The sequence below is a fragment of the Crocodylus siamensis genome, chromosome 4, assembly GCF_052110815.1.
Source record: "Crocodylus siamensis isolate JL-2025a chromosome 4, ASM5211081v1, whole genome shotgun sequence".
Taxonomy (NCBI): Eukaryota; Metazoa; Chordata; order Crocodylia; family Crocodylidae; genus Crocodylus; species Crocodylus siamensis.
The window spans coordinates 136,518,220-136,534,186 of NC_143398.1; the positions used below are offsets into that span (position 1 = coordinate 136,518,220).

Below are 15,967 nucleotides of genomic sequence, written 5' to 3' on the forward strand. Positions count from 1 at the left end.
TCCCATTAGCCCGTTGGGAGGATTTCAGGCAAGTCTTCGCACTCCTCTGTCTCAGTTTTCATTTCTCTAAAATGGAGATGAAGATGTTGTTCTCATTTATAAAGTGCTTTAATATCTACTAATTGAAAATTGCTCTTGAAGGGAGAGACCTCATTTATTATGTGTGAACAGTGGTCCACTATGTACATTCAGTTAAATGGAGTCAACTCATAGGTGCTGCCATTGAATTCTAATCAAATAACTGTGTTTACTCTTGGACCTTTGGGTTTCAGCAGATCTTTTATTTTTACAACAAATTAGCCACAGATTTAAGATTTGAGGCATTTCTGCTGATTCCAACATAGCCTTAAAGATAAATGACAGTTTGGTGAGCTTCATGAGATACTTATAGACGTAAAGATCTATTTGAAGTCAATGGTGTGCCTTTAGACAAATTAATTCATTTGTTTGTTCATTCATTTACTCAATAGGTTTGTGTGCATCATGGTATTGTCTACCCCATTGGTAAATCATGGGATGACGATTGCACAGAATGCCTCTGCACGAATATGGAAGACGCTGTCACAGGGCTTCGAATTGTGGAATGTCATGAGAAACCCTGTAACAAGATATGTCATCAGGTGAGAAACACTTAAAGTAGTGCATTAGGACAAGTCCTCGGGTGATAGGAGAGCCTTGAAGGGGATTCTGGAGATGTTGCGTTCATAGTAGTAAAATACAGAAAGAAGTAGTGGTTTTGCATAATAATGCATTATCTTGAGACCCAACCCTGAGACGGGCTGAGCATCTCCTTTTCCCAAAGCATCTTCTTTTCTTTGTGAGTCACAGCAGTTCAGTCCTTCTTAAGATTAATGATTTAGGACCTGATTAAGCTGCCATTGAAATCAGGGGTAAAATTTCAGTGGGAGTGGGAGTAGGACTGAACTCTGAATTATCTGCTGTTCACAGCAGATGTATGTGATACTATATGTTGAATTTCATATGTCGTTGCTGGAGCACCTCTTACTGCAATGTTAGATATCCTTACAGCCCAGTTGTTATCGGAGCAGTTGTGATGTCAGTTTGTGATCTGATTCTCTTTAGTTCTATTTTTCAAATGTTGTTAATCAGGTGCATGCTACACTAGCCCAGAAGATAGCTGAACAATTTGCTGCACAGGGGGATTTCCTAAGTAAGGGCCTGCAATTGTTGTTGAATAACAACTGTACGCTGGGTTGCATGATGGATAGTAGGTGACTGCCTGCCAGTAGCGAAGGAGTGAGATGAATCTCTTTGCCGAATGCTCTTTGAGTTGTAATAGCTGGCACAGCTGGAACCCTTTTGTGGGTTCCAGTGAATTCACAGCTGGTGGAGATTTACTGTGTTGGCTGCTCCCAGGTCCACGCTTCCTCTGTAGTAAGTAAAAGCTGAACCACAGCAATTTGGCTTGTAATGAAAGAGAGGTAAGCTGTCATGGTTCAACCTTTGCTTAATGCACATGGATAGTTACTACAGAGCAGCAGCAAAGGTATACCTTGGGGTATTGTTCATATCCTTTGACTGCTTGGAAAATCTCAGTGCACCCTGAGCATTCCATTGCTTGTCCAAAGCTAAGCAGTATTTACCATTGCATTCAGGAAATCAAGGCTGGGTGGCACATTTCTGTATATAGCTATGTAGATACAGGGAACGCACACATTCTTGGAGTGTAGTCGTGATGCTAAATTACCTTTACCTTTCACTGGTTCACCTGTTCTCTTTTCTCTTATCCTTTCCAAACTTCTGAGAAGTTTTCAAATAGATTCCACTTTAAATACACACTGGGGACATCTATCTGTGCCCCTACAGCATCATTGTTACCACACTGTCATTTATAGTTCTTCCTTTTGGAAGTACTAAATGATGGAACAGTAGTAGTCTGTGTGTGGTGCAGTTATTTTTAGCTGCCATGTCACTGTAGCAATGCACTGTCCTGAGGGAGCGCATCATTACGGCGATATAGCTGCATCATCATGGTTTTTGCCTGCAGACACTGTATCGCCAAAGTTTGTTGCTCTGGCAACATACTATCACGTGTAGATATGCCCACTGCCACAGACTTGTTTCCTTTCCTCAGATACTGAATTCCTCAGAAATTACCTTGGCATATAGTACTCCTCAATGGTGGCACATCACTCTGTAATCGCTAAAAGCTTTTAAAATGTTTTCAGAATGATCTGGGAGGGAAACTGGCAGCTCTTCTTGCGAGTGTTCCATTCCTTGTGCCTCACTTAATAGATGTCCAAAGGGGCATAACTTACACTTTTTCTGTCTGACACTCCATGGTGAAAGACCAGAGCTCTTCTAGACTTATTGCTGATTCATTGTGTTTTGGGGTCAAAGATTGGCTGAGTTGCATCACCCTAGCTGAAGTCTTGTTCCCTTTTGAGCTGATGACAATTGTTTTTCAGCTCAGATGCAGTATCCATGAAAGTCGTATCAATGGTAGGAGCCTGCTTAAGCCATGGACCCACGGAAGATTTGTTGCTGAAGAATCTATTGGAATACCACTCCCTCTCAGTATATGTATATATAAAGATTAATAGACTCTAAAGGCAAAAGAAGTTGTTGTGCTTATGAGGCCTAATAGCCATAGACTGTTAAGACTCCTTTGAATTAATTTCTCCTTCATGTCCAGTAGTCATGCTTGAACTTGAGCATGAATTTTAGAATAGCATCTGATTGGAATGCCTTGCCCTATGTCCCAGACCTTGTTTTTCTTCTTTTCTCACTCCTTTCAACTATCTAGGAAGGTGCTTTTGAGAGAGAAAATGTGTTACTGGTGTAATGGCTGAACTCGACTCTAGGAGGAGTAAAGTCTACACTTTAGCATTCACCTGGAGGTTGTTCAACCCTCTTTCGCTGCAGATATGTCAAAATTACCCTCTAGGGCATCATTGTAATACAGTGGGCTAGAATTACAAAGTATTATGCAAACCCTAATTAATTAATGAAAAGGGAACCCTTGCTTTGTTGCTTGCTTCCTGTGTGCATCCTGGAAGTCAGGGATCTACAAAAGTGAAATAAAAGCATTTGGTTTAAAGGCGCTGTGATTATGAGAAGAATTATGCGTAATTTTCTGCAATATACATCTTAATCATACCCATTTAGCTAAGTGTGTGTAAATTGATTATGAAAGATTTTCAGGCCTCTTGAAAACCCTGTTAAATTATAACACAGAAGCACTTGCACCATTTGTGCTGAGGCATGATGAATGATGATTGTAATGGATGCTGACCATGAAATTGAGGACTTTAATCCCCAATATATCAGACTGACATTTCTGCTTTGAAGTAGCAAAAGTTTGCTTTCTTCCATATGTTAAGTGTGGTAATAAAAGGCTTAATGTTTATGTGCCACAAAGATCAAAGAAAAGATAGTTTAATAAAGGAAGACTGTTGCTAGAGTTCTTGGTGTGAAAAAAAATCTATTTAATAACGATATAAATTATTTGGTGGAAGATTATTACATTTGCTCTGTTTGTTGTTGGGGCTTTGGTTCATTGCAGAACCAGGGACAGAAACCTCAGTGCTTTGGAGACTTGTCAACTGAGAGCCTTATATTGATTAAGATGCTGGCCCTGAATATTTCACCTTTCTTCCAAAGAATCCTGCTGGATTCCTGTCTCACTCTTTGGTTGTCTCTTTTTTGGTCTCTGGATGTATGTCTCTTTGCTCCAGGTCTCTCTCATCTGCAGAGCAGCCACTGACAGGATATCAGGATGATACTTACTGACATCTTTTTAAGTATAGTCCCAATTTGAAGGGGGGACCTCTACTTTATTCCACCCTTTTGACAGAGAGGGAAATGATAGTCTCCTTACTGTTTGGATGGATTCATTACCCTTCAAAGGGCAGCCCTTCAATAAACTGATAAGCAAGAAGTCAAAATGGACAATCCTCTGTCACTCCTGAAGAGTACAGGATTATGTGGCATACCAGTCTGCCAGGATTACCTGGCATTCTAGTATTTTGTTTATTGCAAGCCCAGGACCAGTTCAGCAGAAGGGACATTTTTTCATGATTTTAATTTGTACTGTGTCACCTTCCCTTCTCTAGCTCAGGATTTTATTTTATCATTGCAGGCTGCGAGAGTGTAGGTGTAACCAAACACCTGTAATTTTTTCCCCACAGCTACAGCTTAATGTCAGCTGTGTGCATCTCCTCCAAGGTGAAGGGTGTTGTATGTTGCATTATTCCTTACCTCTCAGGGCAGTCAGATTTTTTACTCCTGTAGACAGTGAGCTTCATGTCAATGTGATAGACCTCTGAAATTTACCACGGGTGCCTTCTGATTTTTAAAACTTAAAATCCATATGTGTTAAAAGAATATGGTGAAGCAATAATAAAGGAAGAGGAGTCAAAAAGGCAAGAGAATAGACAGGAGTAAATGCTCTAAGTGGATGCTTACTCTCTTAGATTAGCTTTTATAGCCCTATGTTCCTCCTTTGTTTTCTCTCTCCTAGCCACCTTGCCTTTCTCAGTAGTTGCCCCCCTTTTTCCTTCCCCCTTCCTTACCTTTTGTATTGTAATCACAGCTTTCTATTTAGCAGCTCTGCACAGCATCTGATGAAGGAAGCTCTGTGCTTGCGAAAGCTTATGTTATACAGCTCTGATTTAATTAGCCTATAAAGATACAAATCTACACTGCTTTCTGCCTGACTTCAGACTAACATGACTATACACTGCAAGTAGTCTCCGAATTCTCTAAATCAGAGATGGAAGAGTCCAGTTAGTTAATACAATCTATCCAGATATTCATGCTGCCTTCAAAACCATCATATCTAAGCTATTAGAATTTTTGGTCATATATATACATTTTTAACATAGCCTTGTATAATAATGCCTTTCAAATAATTTTCTTTTGTACTTGTTGAATTTTGATCCCATGATGGAAATTTTTCTACTGGTGAAATGTTATTTGTACTGTAAAATAGGGCTGTGCAAAACAGCACCGTTCTGCTTCGACTTCCGTTTCGATGGAACAGTGTTCCGTTTTGAGTTTTGTTTAATTTTGAAAGCGCCGTTCTGTTTCATTTAGTTGAAACTGTTTCACTGTTTCAATGCTGTTTCGATGTTTCAATGATAGGCTATTCTGCACCCAGCAATGGGAAGATCAGTGCTGCCGCTGGCCCCGCTGGCAGCACCAGGCTCCTGTCATCTGGCAGGCAGATCGGGGGCTTGCCTGCACCCCAGAGAGGGCTGTGGAGGCTGTGCTGGACTGATCCCGGGGGTGTGAGTCTGCCTGCTGGATGACTGGGCAAAATTTCGCACTGCCCTACTGTAGAGGAGACCTGGCTATAGTGAGAAGGGTCAATGCAACACCTGATTCAGTCCCACAATCTCCACTTCAAGTCCTGTGACTTGTGCAAAATTGTATTTGTGAACATTTTGGGGAATTTGGAATTGCATTTAGATGCTGATATTTTGGCAACTTTTCATTAGTGTTTTACAGAGTTATGTTTGTGTGAATGGGCTTTGGGAAGTGGATTTCAGAGCCCACCCTGTAACCAAACTCCTCTTAATCTAGAAACCAAATTCATTCTTAGTAGAAGCATCTTACTTTGGTTTTACTTATATAGTTGAAAGTATAATAAAACAACTCTCCCAGAACCAAAATGCTTCTGCAATGCATTTAACTGTCGTAAGTGACATTCAGCAACAAATTCAGCAGTGAAACTTCATCTAAATAATATAAGTTAAGCTACTATACTCAGTTTTCCACTGTGATGTATGAAGTCAAGTGTCTGTGTCTGTGAAATACCAGTGACTTCAGACGTTTGGCGTCACACTGAAGGTTCATACTATAAAAGGTTAATGTTACATGGCTAATTACAGAAGTCTAACGTGTGAATAATCCAGTAAACCTGCTGTTTGCAAACTATTTGTATAATTTATAGGCTACAGTTTGTTTCTATTATCTCCCTCAGAATGTTTGAGGGTTTTAGGTTGTTGGAAATGTTTTTTGTTGAAACATTTGTATGTTAGGAAATGGCTTTTTGCCCCCCCCCCCCCAAAAAAAGACTTAATTTTCATTGAGGAGTGGGATTTACTTTTACCTGTTAAAAGTCATGGGATCATAGGAAAGTGAAGCTGGAAGGGACTTCACAAGGTCATCTAATCCAGTCTCCTGCTCAAGGCAGGAACATCCCTAACTAAACCATCCCAGCCAAGTGCCTGCCTAATCTACTCTTGAAAATCTCCAGGGATGGAGATTCCACCCTTTTTCTAGGTAGCCTGTTTCAATGTTTAATTACCTTTATAGACAGAAAATTATTTCTAATATCTAAATCATAATGTTCTGTTTTTTCTAGTGAAGTTTTTTTTCAACAAAAAATTTACAATGGGAAATTGAGGAAAGCAGTCCCCCTCAGCACCATCTTTTTCAAGTTATAGTGAGCCATTACATTGAATACATTTCATTTCAACTTTCTTTTCACTCCAACAGCTGAGCTGCACCTTTCTTTCCCATTCCCAATGATTCCTGTTTCTTCACCAGCCTTAAATAGCTGGCAACCATCACCAAATGTGGCCCTAAACAGTTCATACAGAATCCCTTTGTCAGCCCCTCTCTCAGCCTGTTGCATATGATTAATGTAGCCTCACCCTTCATCATATGAAGCCAGACCAGGTTGCCCTGCGCCCTATCTTCATATACATTTTTGGAGGATCCCAGGACTCATGACAAGAATGCCCAGTTCTGGTCATGTGTGGGCAGCTAATTAACACATGGATCCTTTGTGGCAGGGTGGGGCATATCTAGAGTTCGCAGATACTGAGCAGTGCTGAGCTGTGGGGTCACCATGACTTGAAATGCTGTTGACTGCTGGGGCCCAGCGCAATGAACTATCTGTAAAGTCATGAGTCATTTTGCTCTGGACTAGTATCATGCATAGTTTGTACTATACTTATCTAGCAGAAGAAATACCATGACCAAGTAGGTGGTTTTCTCAGATATTTTCAAGGTGAGGCCTGTCCCTTGTACTCTGAGCAGGCTGACCCTTGCAAGTTTTCCCAAATGCAGGAAACTTGACTGCATGATTTTGTGGCAATGGGAGACTGCTTCCCTTTTTTCATCTTGACTTGCTCCCTGGGTTTTTGGCTAAGCGCAAGTAGGACTAGGAGGTAATCACAAGGGCTGCTCTTAAAAGGTGTATTCCTAGAGTACCTGTCCTAAAACTTGCAGCAGTTTCAAAAGGTAAAATGAATAATTTCTGAGTGAATTAAGTTTATGGGGTACTATATGCAAATTGCTACAGCTATGTTTATTTCAAACTCAGTGTTTTCAGCTTTGTTTCTTATTTCCACGTGCTCAGGGAGAACAGGGTCTAACAGTAAGGAGTGAGGGAAGGACTACAGGGGGAAAAAGTTGGGGGAGTTGCTGAGGATAAAGGGGCTACCTGGCCCCCTAGATTTATTTTTCATGTTGTTGCAGTGGCAAGGGAACACATTCAAGACAGACCTCCAATAATTAGATCCTATACCTGGAAAACTGTATCAAATTTATAAAATTTCCTTATGTAGAATCTAATTATTGGGGGGGTGTCATTTTATAATCAGAGCCATCTTGTATTTGAGTAAATATGGTATCTAGAAAGGGAGCTAGCTACTTGCCTATAACAGATATGAAGACATGATCACCTCTTGTTTAGGTCTAAATCCAGTTAGATGCCTGAATGTATTTAAGATACGTTTCAAATTTGCCTATAACCTTGAATTCTTTCCTTTTTTTGTTCCTGTAAATTAATAGCTATGATCCTGCTAAAAGTTTTGTTTGTTTGTTTTAAGCTTTCTTTTTGCATCTTTGCATTAAACTATAGCAAAACATTTTTTCAAAACTCCACTGTTGAAGCTCCTATAGCTGGATAGCAGGCCTGTGCTAAGTGGCTAGTATTTGCTTTTGATTCGGAGTCGGCCGATTTGGGGGACAGTGATTCAATTCAGTGATTCAAATCACTGTTCCAAGTCAAACAGGCCCCATCCCCTGCCAGCTTTCTGAGCCCTGTCAATGGCTGCCCTGCCTGGCCCCAGCTCCTGGCTCTTTAAAGAAGAAAAAAAAAGTCCACAGTCACCAGCTCCTGCCAGGCAGGGGTGTGATCCTTACTGCCCCATGCTGCATGGGTGGCTCTGCCATGAGCTCCCAGAAATCCCAATGGCTGCTGCAGCAGTTGGTGAGTGTGGGGCTTTTTTTGTTTGTTTGTTTGTTTTGGGTTGTTTTTTTTTTTTCCCAAAGAATCGGGGGCTGGGGCCAGGCAGGGCAGCCGTTGATGGGGCTGGGAGAGCAGGCAGGGGTTGTGGAGCACTCGGGGTGCTGGGGGAGCAGGCAGGGGATGGGGCCTGGCGGGCGTCCCCGCATGGTTCCCTCTCTGCTCCTACAGCCCTCCTCCTCTCCCCCCCCCCTTCATATATTTCATAGACATTAGGGCTGGAAGGGACTTTGGAAGATCATCGAATCCAGCCCGTGCCCCAGGGAAAGGAAGTCAGGTGGGATCATAGGATCCCAGCAAGATAAACATCAACTCCTAAAGGAATCCAGAGTAGGTGCTTGCACCACCTGTGGCAGCAGTCTTTTCCAGGTCTTGGGGGCTCAGACTGTAAAGAAGTTCTTTCTTATGTCCAGCCTGAAATGGTTTTGGAGAAGTTTGTAACTGTTTGACCTTGTCATCCCTTGGGGTGCTCTGGTGAGCAGACGTTCCCCCAGATCCTGATATACACCCCTTCTATACTTATAGGCAGCCACCAGGTCCCTCCCCAGCCTGCACTTTTCCAGGTTGAAGAGTCCTATAGCGCTCAGTCTCTCATCAGAAGGTCTGTTCTCCTGCCCTCTGATCATGCGCGTGGCTCTCCTCTGGATTCTCTCAAGCTTCTCCACATCCTTTTTAAATTGTGGAACCCAAAATTGGATACAGTACTCCAGCTGCGGCCTCACCAAGGCCAAGTACAGTAGGGGGATAACATCCTAGGATTTGCTAGTGAAGCATCTATGGATGCAAGCCAGAGTTTTAGTTGCTTTGCTGACTACAACATCACATTGGTAGTTTTCGGCACAGAATCTGGGTCTAGCTCCCTGTGGCAGTAAGTGGGGACAGCCTGGATCTCCGAAGCTGTCTGAATCTTTTCTGAATTGATTTGGAGAGCTTCAAATCGATTCAGACCTTTTTATCAGTCTCCGGATTCAATTCGGATTTGGAGGTTTCGCTACCAGATCGGTCTGAATCTCCTTCACATCCAATCAGCACCTGAAGCTTCACACAGTCCTACTGGGTAGAGGAATACATCTTTTTCTTGAAGTGATGAAGATAGTGATTTTCAGTTTGTTTTTTCATCTGATTCTTGATATCCATGCATGGTTTTGTCTCCTAACCTATCAACTCCCACAAGCATTTGCAGTCACTTAACAGCTTCTTTCCAGAACTGGTTCTCAGGAAAGTGAAAGGGTTGAGGTAATAAAAATGCCCAGGATTGAGAAGTGAGGGGCTGTTTTCTTTCATCTCCCTTGCTTTCACTGAATAGGAATATCTGAGACATTTTCTTGCCATATCTCTTATCTCATAAGGTCCAAGCCAATAGGCATTCTCTAAATAACTGGTGTATAGGTCAGGTGCTATGGGCTGGGAAGTCCCGGCATAACGTAAGGTACCAGTCTTATATAGTGTAGACTAGAAATGAGCAAAACAATTATGTAAAATTACAGACTGGAGAATTATAGTTGCTCTCCTTTTCTCAAAAGAAGAGGCCACGCATTTAAAATGTATAAAAGAAAACTGTGGCACGGATTTAACCTCTGCAACTCCAGGGCTGTGTGATATTATAGGAACAAAGTGTTTAGAACCCAAAACATGTTTGTTCTGCTGCTACTTCAGCCTCCTCCTCAGCTCTGATTTTGTCCAGCTCTTAAATCCCATCACAAATTTAGGTCAGGAGCCCTTTGGGTTTGACAGTATCTACATCTGAGTACCCATTTGAACAGCACCTTGCAAAATGGGCTTTGATCCTTATTTGGCAATTCCCAGATCCTACAGTGACACAATTCAATATTTACTAGCTCACAAAGTGCCAGGCGCCATTGACTTCTGTTTAATTCAGGCGTAGGTTGAGTACTCACTTAGAGATGCTCAGATCCTCACAAAACTGTGTCATCAATAAGATTCAGATTGCATGAATAAGAACACTTACAGCAGAGAAAACTTCACTGACTTCAAAGCATTAACTAAACAGCCTCTGATGATCAGAGAATTTTCCACAAATGGTCTAGTACAATTATGGGGGTTTTGTGTGCGTTTCTGAAACAGCTTGTTTTGTTTAAATGATGCAGTTCAATAAGAAATTGTCTTGTGAAATCCATGATGTTAAGCATCTCTCTTGGATTTATTCCATCATATCTTCTCATTGCCTTAGCTTCTCCTCTTTTTATTTTTGCTCTTGAAACAGGTACAATCATTGTTATTGTAAGGGGGCTGGACCTGGTGATCTGTAAGGTCCCTTTCAGCCCCCAACAACTATGAAACTGTGATCTCTTCTAGGGTTATACATATATCCAGCAAGAAGGGGAGTGTTGTGGAAAATGTCAGAAGACTGCATGTGAAGAACCACGCTTCTGGTCTCGAGGGGATGTTGATGTTCGTTGGCATGAGGTAAGGTCTAGAGTTACAAGCCACTGACAGTTCAGGAGAAATGAAGTCATTTTTGTCTTCCAGAGAAGAAAAGTATGCAGATCGCTTATTGCATAAACAGATCAGTTTGGTGGTCATGTTGATGTATGTTTATTAATGTATGTTAGAACAGTTTATTCAGCAAAATATTTGAGTTTACCTTGTTCTGAAAAATGATTAGAAATTTTTAAACAATTAATTACACTCTGGATTCAGGAGAGCATTTACGTATGTGCATAAATCTCTCATAAATCAATGAAATTTACTCTATCCTTAAATAGAGTCAGCATTGCTTTGCTGAATCAGGTCCTTGGTGAATCTGTCCCAGCCATGCAAATTCTACAACTTTTTTGTTTAACATGAACCCTGCAAACATTCCTTGTTCTGTAATAGGATGCAATCTTGTATAGCACAGAAGTAGCTTTTGTAATTATGCATTCCCATAGCACTCAGGTATAAAATGTGCAGCTCAGTCACCTTAAAATTAACACCTTAAAATTTTTTCAGGGCAAATGCTAGTGAATAACAGAACTTTGGTTAATGCATGCATAGTAGCAGACTGCTTAATCTGAATGGGTTGTGAGACTGGTCAGTTAAGACATCCTATCTGGCTAACTGTGATGTCTGGGATGACGTTGCAGTGGAGACTGGGGTGATGTATTTTCTTCTCGCTAAACCTGGTGGTTCCAAGTCAGACAGATTGCCAGCTGAGAAATACAGGGAAGCCAGCCCTGCAGTATTCCCTGTTGCACTTGTTCCCTGCTCAGAATAACAATTTATTTTCAGGAGCTCCTTGCTGGCACTGGAATTCCTTTGTCTATTCCAAAGAGTTCACTAGTAAATACATGCAGAAATATATAAAAAAAAAATCCCTAAATCTGATGTAGAAGTACTGTAGATATCCTACCAGCCTGCAAAATGAAGTAGATATGCTCATTTTCCTTTTTTCTCCATGTATATCTTTCTTCAGCTTAATCATTTTGTCCTGTTTTCAACCCCTATGGCCTTGGCAAGCCACTGCTTACTCTAGTCATGTTAAATTGTGTAATCCTTTCCACTGGTTGGAGGATCAGCAAGAAAGGAGGTTAAACATATTAAAATGCTACATCTTCCATTTCTCACTTCCCTCTTTTTGAATGTCACAACCTGTGTGATAAAAAGCTTATGCTATTATATATATTCTCATTTTTCTTGCATTTTTAACAAAGAAAATCAGCTTCTCTCTTTAAAAATAATTAAAAAAAAAAGAAAATGGCTCAAAGTCCTCTACTTATTTCATTTTAACAGAGCGCACATCTAATTTTCAGTATTATTTTTGTATGCTCTAGTTCCCAACCATATTTTCTAATGTCCTAGTAAATTGTAGAACCGTACATACTGATAGGGGTTGGTCTTTCACCTTCCAGCATGTCTGAGATTAACAGTGAAATAACTACTTAGCAGGTCACAGTAGAAAGTTCATTGGTTTCTTTCCAAAGTCTCAGACACTGCAGATTTTGCTAGTGTTTAGAGGTCTGATTCTCATTTCCATTGTTTTACACTGCTCTTAAAGAATAAAGGGGCCTTAAATTAAGAGTAAATTACATTTGCAAACTTTAAATCTTACTTATACTGCCGAAGTGGTGTGAAGAGAAGAAGCTGTAGTATAAAATGATGTCCAGGTTTCGAGTATGTTTCATTTTTTTTTCTCCAGTGTATTTTGAATGTGGACATATCATGTAAGGCAGGGATGTCAAACATAGCCCACAAAATGGATTTGGCCTGAAGAGCCATGAAGGGTTTAATCTGTGGGGCTCCTAGATGGGCAAGGAATTTGGGAGTGGGGTAAGTGGGGGCAGGGCCCACTGCCAAAATCTGGGGTCTCATTGGGGAAGTATATTGGTGGCAAGGGGCAAGCAACAGTCACATCAACATCTGTGGCTCTATGATGCTGCCACCATGGCTGGGTCCAGCCTGTGAGGAGCCTTGCAATCCCATTTCAGCCCAAGAGTCTGGGTACTTGGACGCATCTGTTGTAAGGCTTTTTAATTTTGCAGGGAGATTGGCTTTTATCTTTTGCATGTTCTTTTAGAGACGAGATGATTTTTTCCTCAACAGAGCAGCCAGAAACTAAAATAGCTCAAGGTCTTCCATTTCTAATGGTGACAGATGTCATATTATGGATTATTCTTTCTTTCTTTTTTTTTTTTTTTAAAGAATATACTATATCTCATGTCACAAGGTGCATCTGAAAAGAAAATTAATAAGAATATCTTACAAGGTGCTCTGTCCCTCCTCATCTCCCAGCACAAGGTCACTTTTTGTCTAAATACATGCTTGAGCACCTGGATGAATTCGAGCCACTGTCATTATGAGTTAAGATCTCCCAGGCTTTCTTGCAGAGATTACCTTTTCATTTTTCCCAAGAAGTCCAAAGAAAGACTCCCCAAAGGGGTGCTTTCACAGATACCATTCCCATTCTCCCAGCTCTTGCCATGTGTTCCTGCAAACTTTATCTCATTTTTATCAGGCCTGTCTTCCTCTCTTATGCTTGGTCCTGAAGTGATGTCAGAAGACCACAAATGGCAATTTCATTTTTGTTTCTTTTCCCAAGGCTGTGAAACGGCTTCTAATGACAGTGAGTCTGCCTTCACCATTGGTGCCTTTTTTAATGTGGATGGCAGTCATGGGGAGAAGTTCCAAGTCTGTTACACTCATTCATTACTACATCTATAAAAATAACTGGCCCTTTCTGAGTACTTTAGCTCTTAAGTATTGTATAAACAACATTTTAACAATGTCCTTGCTATCTATGAGTCCCCAGCTATAAAGTTTCAGTTTGTGCTGAGTATTTTAGGGGTGTCCCATGTCAGTGCCTTTTCCCCTAGGATTCACCTCTGACAACCCATGGATTCTTTCTACCCTTCCCAGCAATATTTTCTTGAGAGCCCCATCATCTCTGGTCCTGTGTTATGTACTCCCACCTGTATCCAGGAACAGGGGCCTGACCCATTCATCAGCCTCATCTTGTGAAGAAGACATTACCAGAGTCTCTTTTGGGCTCTGGAAACCTAACTTTCCCACAGGATGCAACAGAAACTAGGACATATTGTTATTCTGAATCCAGTGCAACTCACCCAGCCCTTTTGCACATGGTATCTGGTTCCACTTTTATTTCTGATGCAGTAGCATCCCCCCCTTAACAGTTACACTTGACAGGCTATTCAGCAATCTGTCTTAGGGTATCATGATCCAGGTCAGAGTTTTGGGAGACCCTGTGTGGAACCAAAGGGTGTCAAGCATTGCTGAAAATTCCAGGAGTTCAAAGCCTGGGGAATACTGTTATTGGGGTCTATGTCCTACAGCAGAAGTATGTTGTTGTTGTGGGTTTGTTATGGTAATTCTTCCTTTCTCCATTGTTCAAACACAACCAGCAACTCCATAACCCTTGGCAACCTCTCCCCCTTAGGTTGGCACAAAGTGGCGATATCCTTTCAGCCCTTGCGTCATCAATGAATGCGTCCGAATGAACAATGAGGTTTTTATCCAGAAAATGAATGTGTCATGCTCTCAGATGGACATGCCTGACTGTCAGGTGGGAACTGAGCTACGCTGTGACCGGATAATAGATTGCTGTCCCTCGTGCTACTGTGGTAAGGTTTCAGAGCTGCTGACTGAATCGTCAGAGAATTATGATTCTGTCACTTGCTCTTGTGCTGCTTTTTAGCTACTTACAAGATGTAGGCTGTAGAAATGCACCTCATTTTGAAATTATCCTGTCATATTGTGACCACCGTTGGCAGTCCTTTAGTTGAAGAAAATCTCAGTTTTCATGTGTTATGATGGCCATATTATCATTTTCTTTTCCCGGGGCACCTTTATTATCTCTGTTTCTCTCCTACTTCTTAACTTGGCTACAAGAAAGGACACAATGAAAGGGGCTCTGTGGTCAGGAGGAAGATTAGTGAGAGCCAGGGAGGAAGAGGAGAAAAGTAGATTGTACAACTTGTAGAATAGATACTAAAACAGCTTTTGCAACCAGGAGGCCTGAACTGTAGGGGTAAACCACATTGTACTATGTATTGAAAAAACAACAGGTTGCTAAGAAAGCTTTAGGAGGGAAATTCAGGATTACACTGCTGGACTCATTTTACAGGTATACTTTATGGGTAGGGCCAGGGGTAGATCCAGTGGGTGCAGTGGCATTAACACACCTCCTTTCAGTTGACCATGCAGCGAAAGAAGCAGCTGGGGACTTTTTTTATAGGCCCTGAAGCAAGTAATAATTTGTCTCTCCTTTTCCCTTTATGCTCAGCTCCTTCCCTTCCCTCCTCCCTTTCCTACCCACTGCTATCACTGTAGCCAGCTGCCTTGAGGGCAGCAGTGAGGGCAAAGAGGGATCTCCAGAGCTGCTCCTCGTTGCTCTAGCTGGGCTCTGCATGGAGCCGAGATCAGCCAAGTACACTGGCAGTAGCAGGTTGGTCTCTGTACCCTTCCTGGTCCCCCTGCTCAGTCGTTCCCTGCCAGCCAGGAACAGGCACAGGAGAAGAACCTGCCTGCTGCTGCTGTCTCTAGCAGATCCTGACTCTACATGCAGCCCAGCAGAAGTAGGGCTGGAGTAGCCCTTGCCTGCTCCCCGCTTTCCACCTCTGGCTCAGCTGGGGACAGCAGCAAGAGTGGCCAGGTGGTAGAGGTGGGGCTTGGGAAGGGGGAAAGAGAACATATAGCTGAGTACAGAGGGGAAGGGAGGGGGAAGAAGAGATTCTTAACTGCTAGAGGGTCTTTAAAAAAGCTCCCTGCTGCTGCTCCTGTGGTGTGGTGTGGTCTGCCCACCCTGCTGGGAGCTGGGATGTAGCCACCCTTACAGTACAAATTGCTGTTCCTGCACCCACCTTTCTGAAATCCTGGATCCATGGGTAGGGTTGAATTTTGCAGCTTCACACTGAGGATAGCTCCCATTAACATCAGTGGGGCTTCTACTTCTATAAACCAAGCCAAGATGAGACCCATGGGTTATAAAACATTTTGCTGCTTTTATAGCATTGATATATGTTTTCTTTTCCAGAACCTGTGAAAGGTTGTGTTTTGAATGGCACTGTTATTGGGGTAAGAGAACTTTCTTTTGGTATCAAGTGCATGTAAACTATTTCAACATTGTGAAGAGCATTTGTATAGGATAAATCAATCAGACTGTAGATACCAGGCACCAACATGTCTTCTCAGAACTGCAGTCCTAAAAGAGGTGTCATGTAGTTGAAACACTGGCCTGAGATTGGGGCCCAGTTACTGGCTCTGTCATCACATCCCTGTGTTGTCTTT

The 15,967-nt window shown here is 41.9% G+C and overlaps 1 protein-coding gene across 3 annotated transcripts in view; it reads left to right on the top strand.

Annotated features, from left to right (window-relative positions):
- VWF (von Willebrand factor) overlaps positions 1-15,967 on the top strand; it is a 263,892-nt gene that overhangs the window by 223,480 nt on the left and 24,445 nt on the right. For all 3 annotated transcript variants that reach the window (XM_090043875.1, XM_090043874.1, XM_090043876.1), the window contains exons 43-46: positions 471-620; positions 10,541-10,651; positions 14,118-14,301; positions 15,714-15,754. In XM_090043875.1, coding sequence (XP_089900001.1) covers positions 471-620; positions 10,541-10,651; positions 14,118-14,301; positions 15,714-15,754 — 486 coding nt within the window. The remainder of the gene's footprint in view (positions 1-470; positions 621-10,540; positions 10,652-14,117; positions 14,302-15,713; positions 15,755-15,967) is intronic.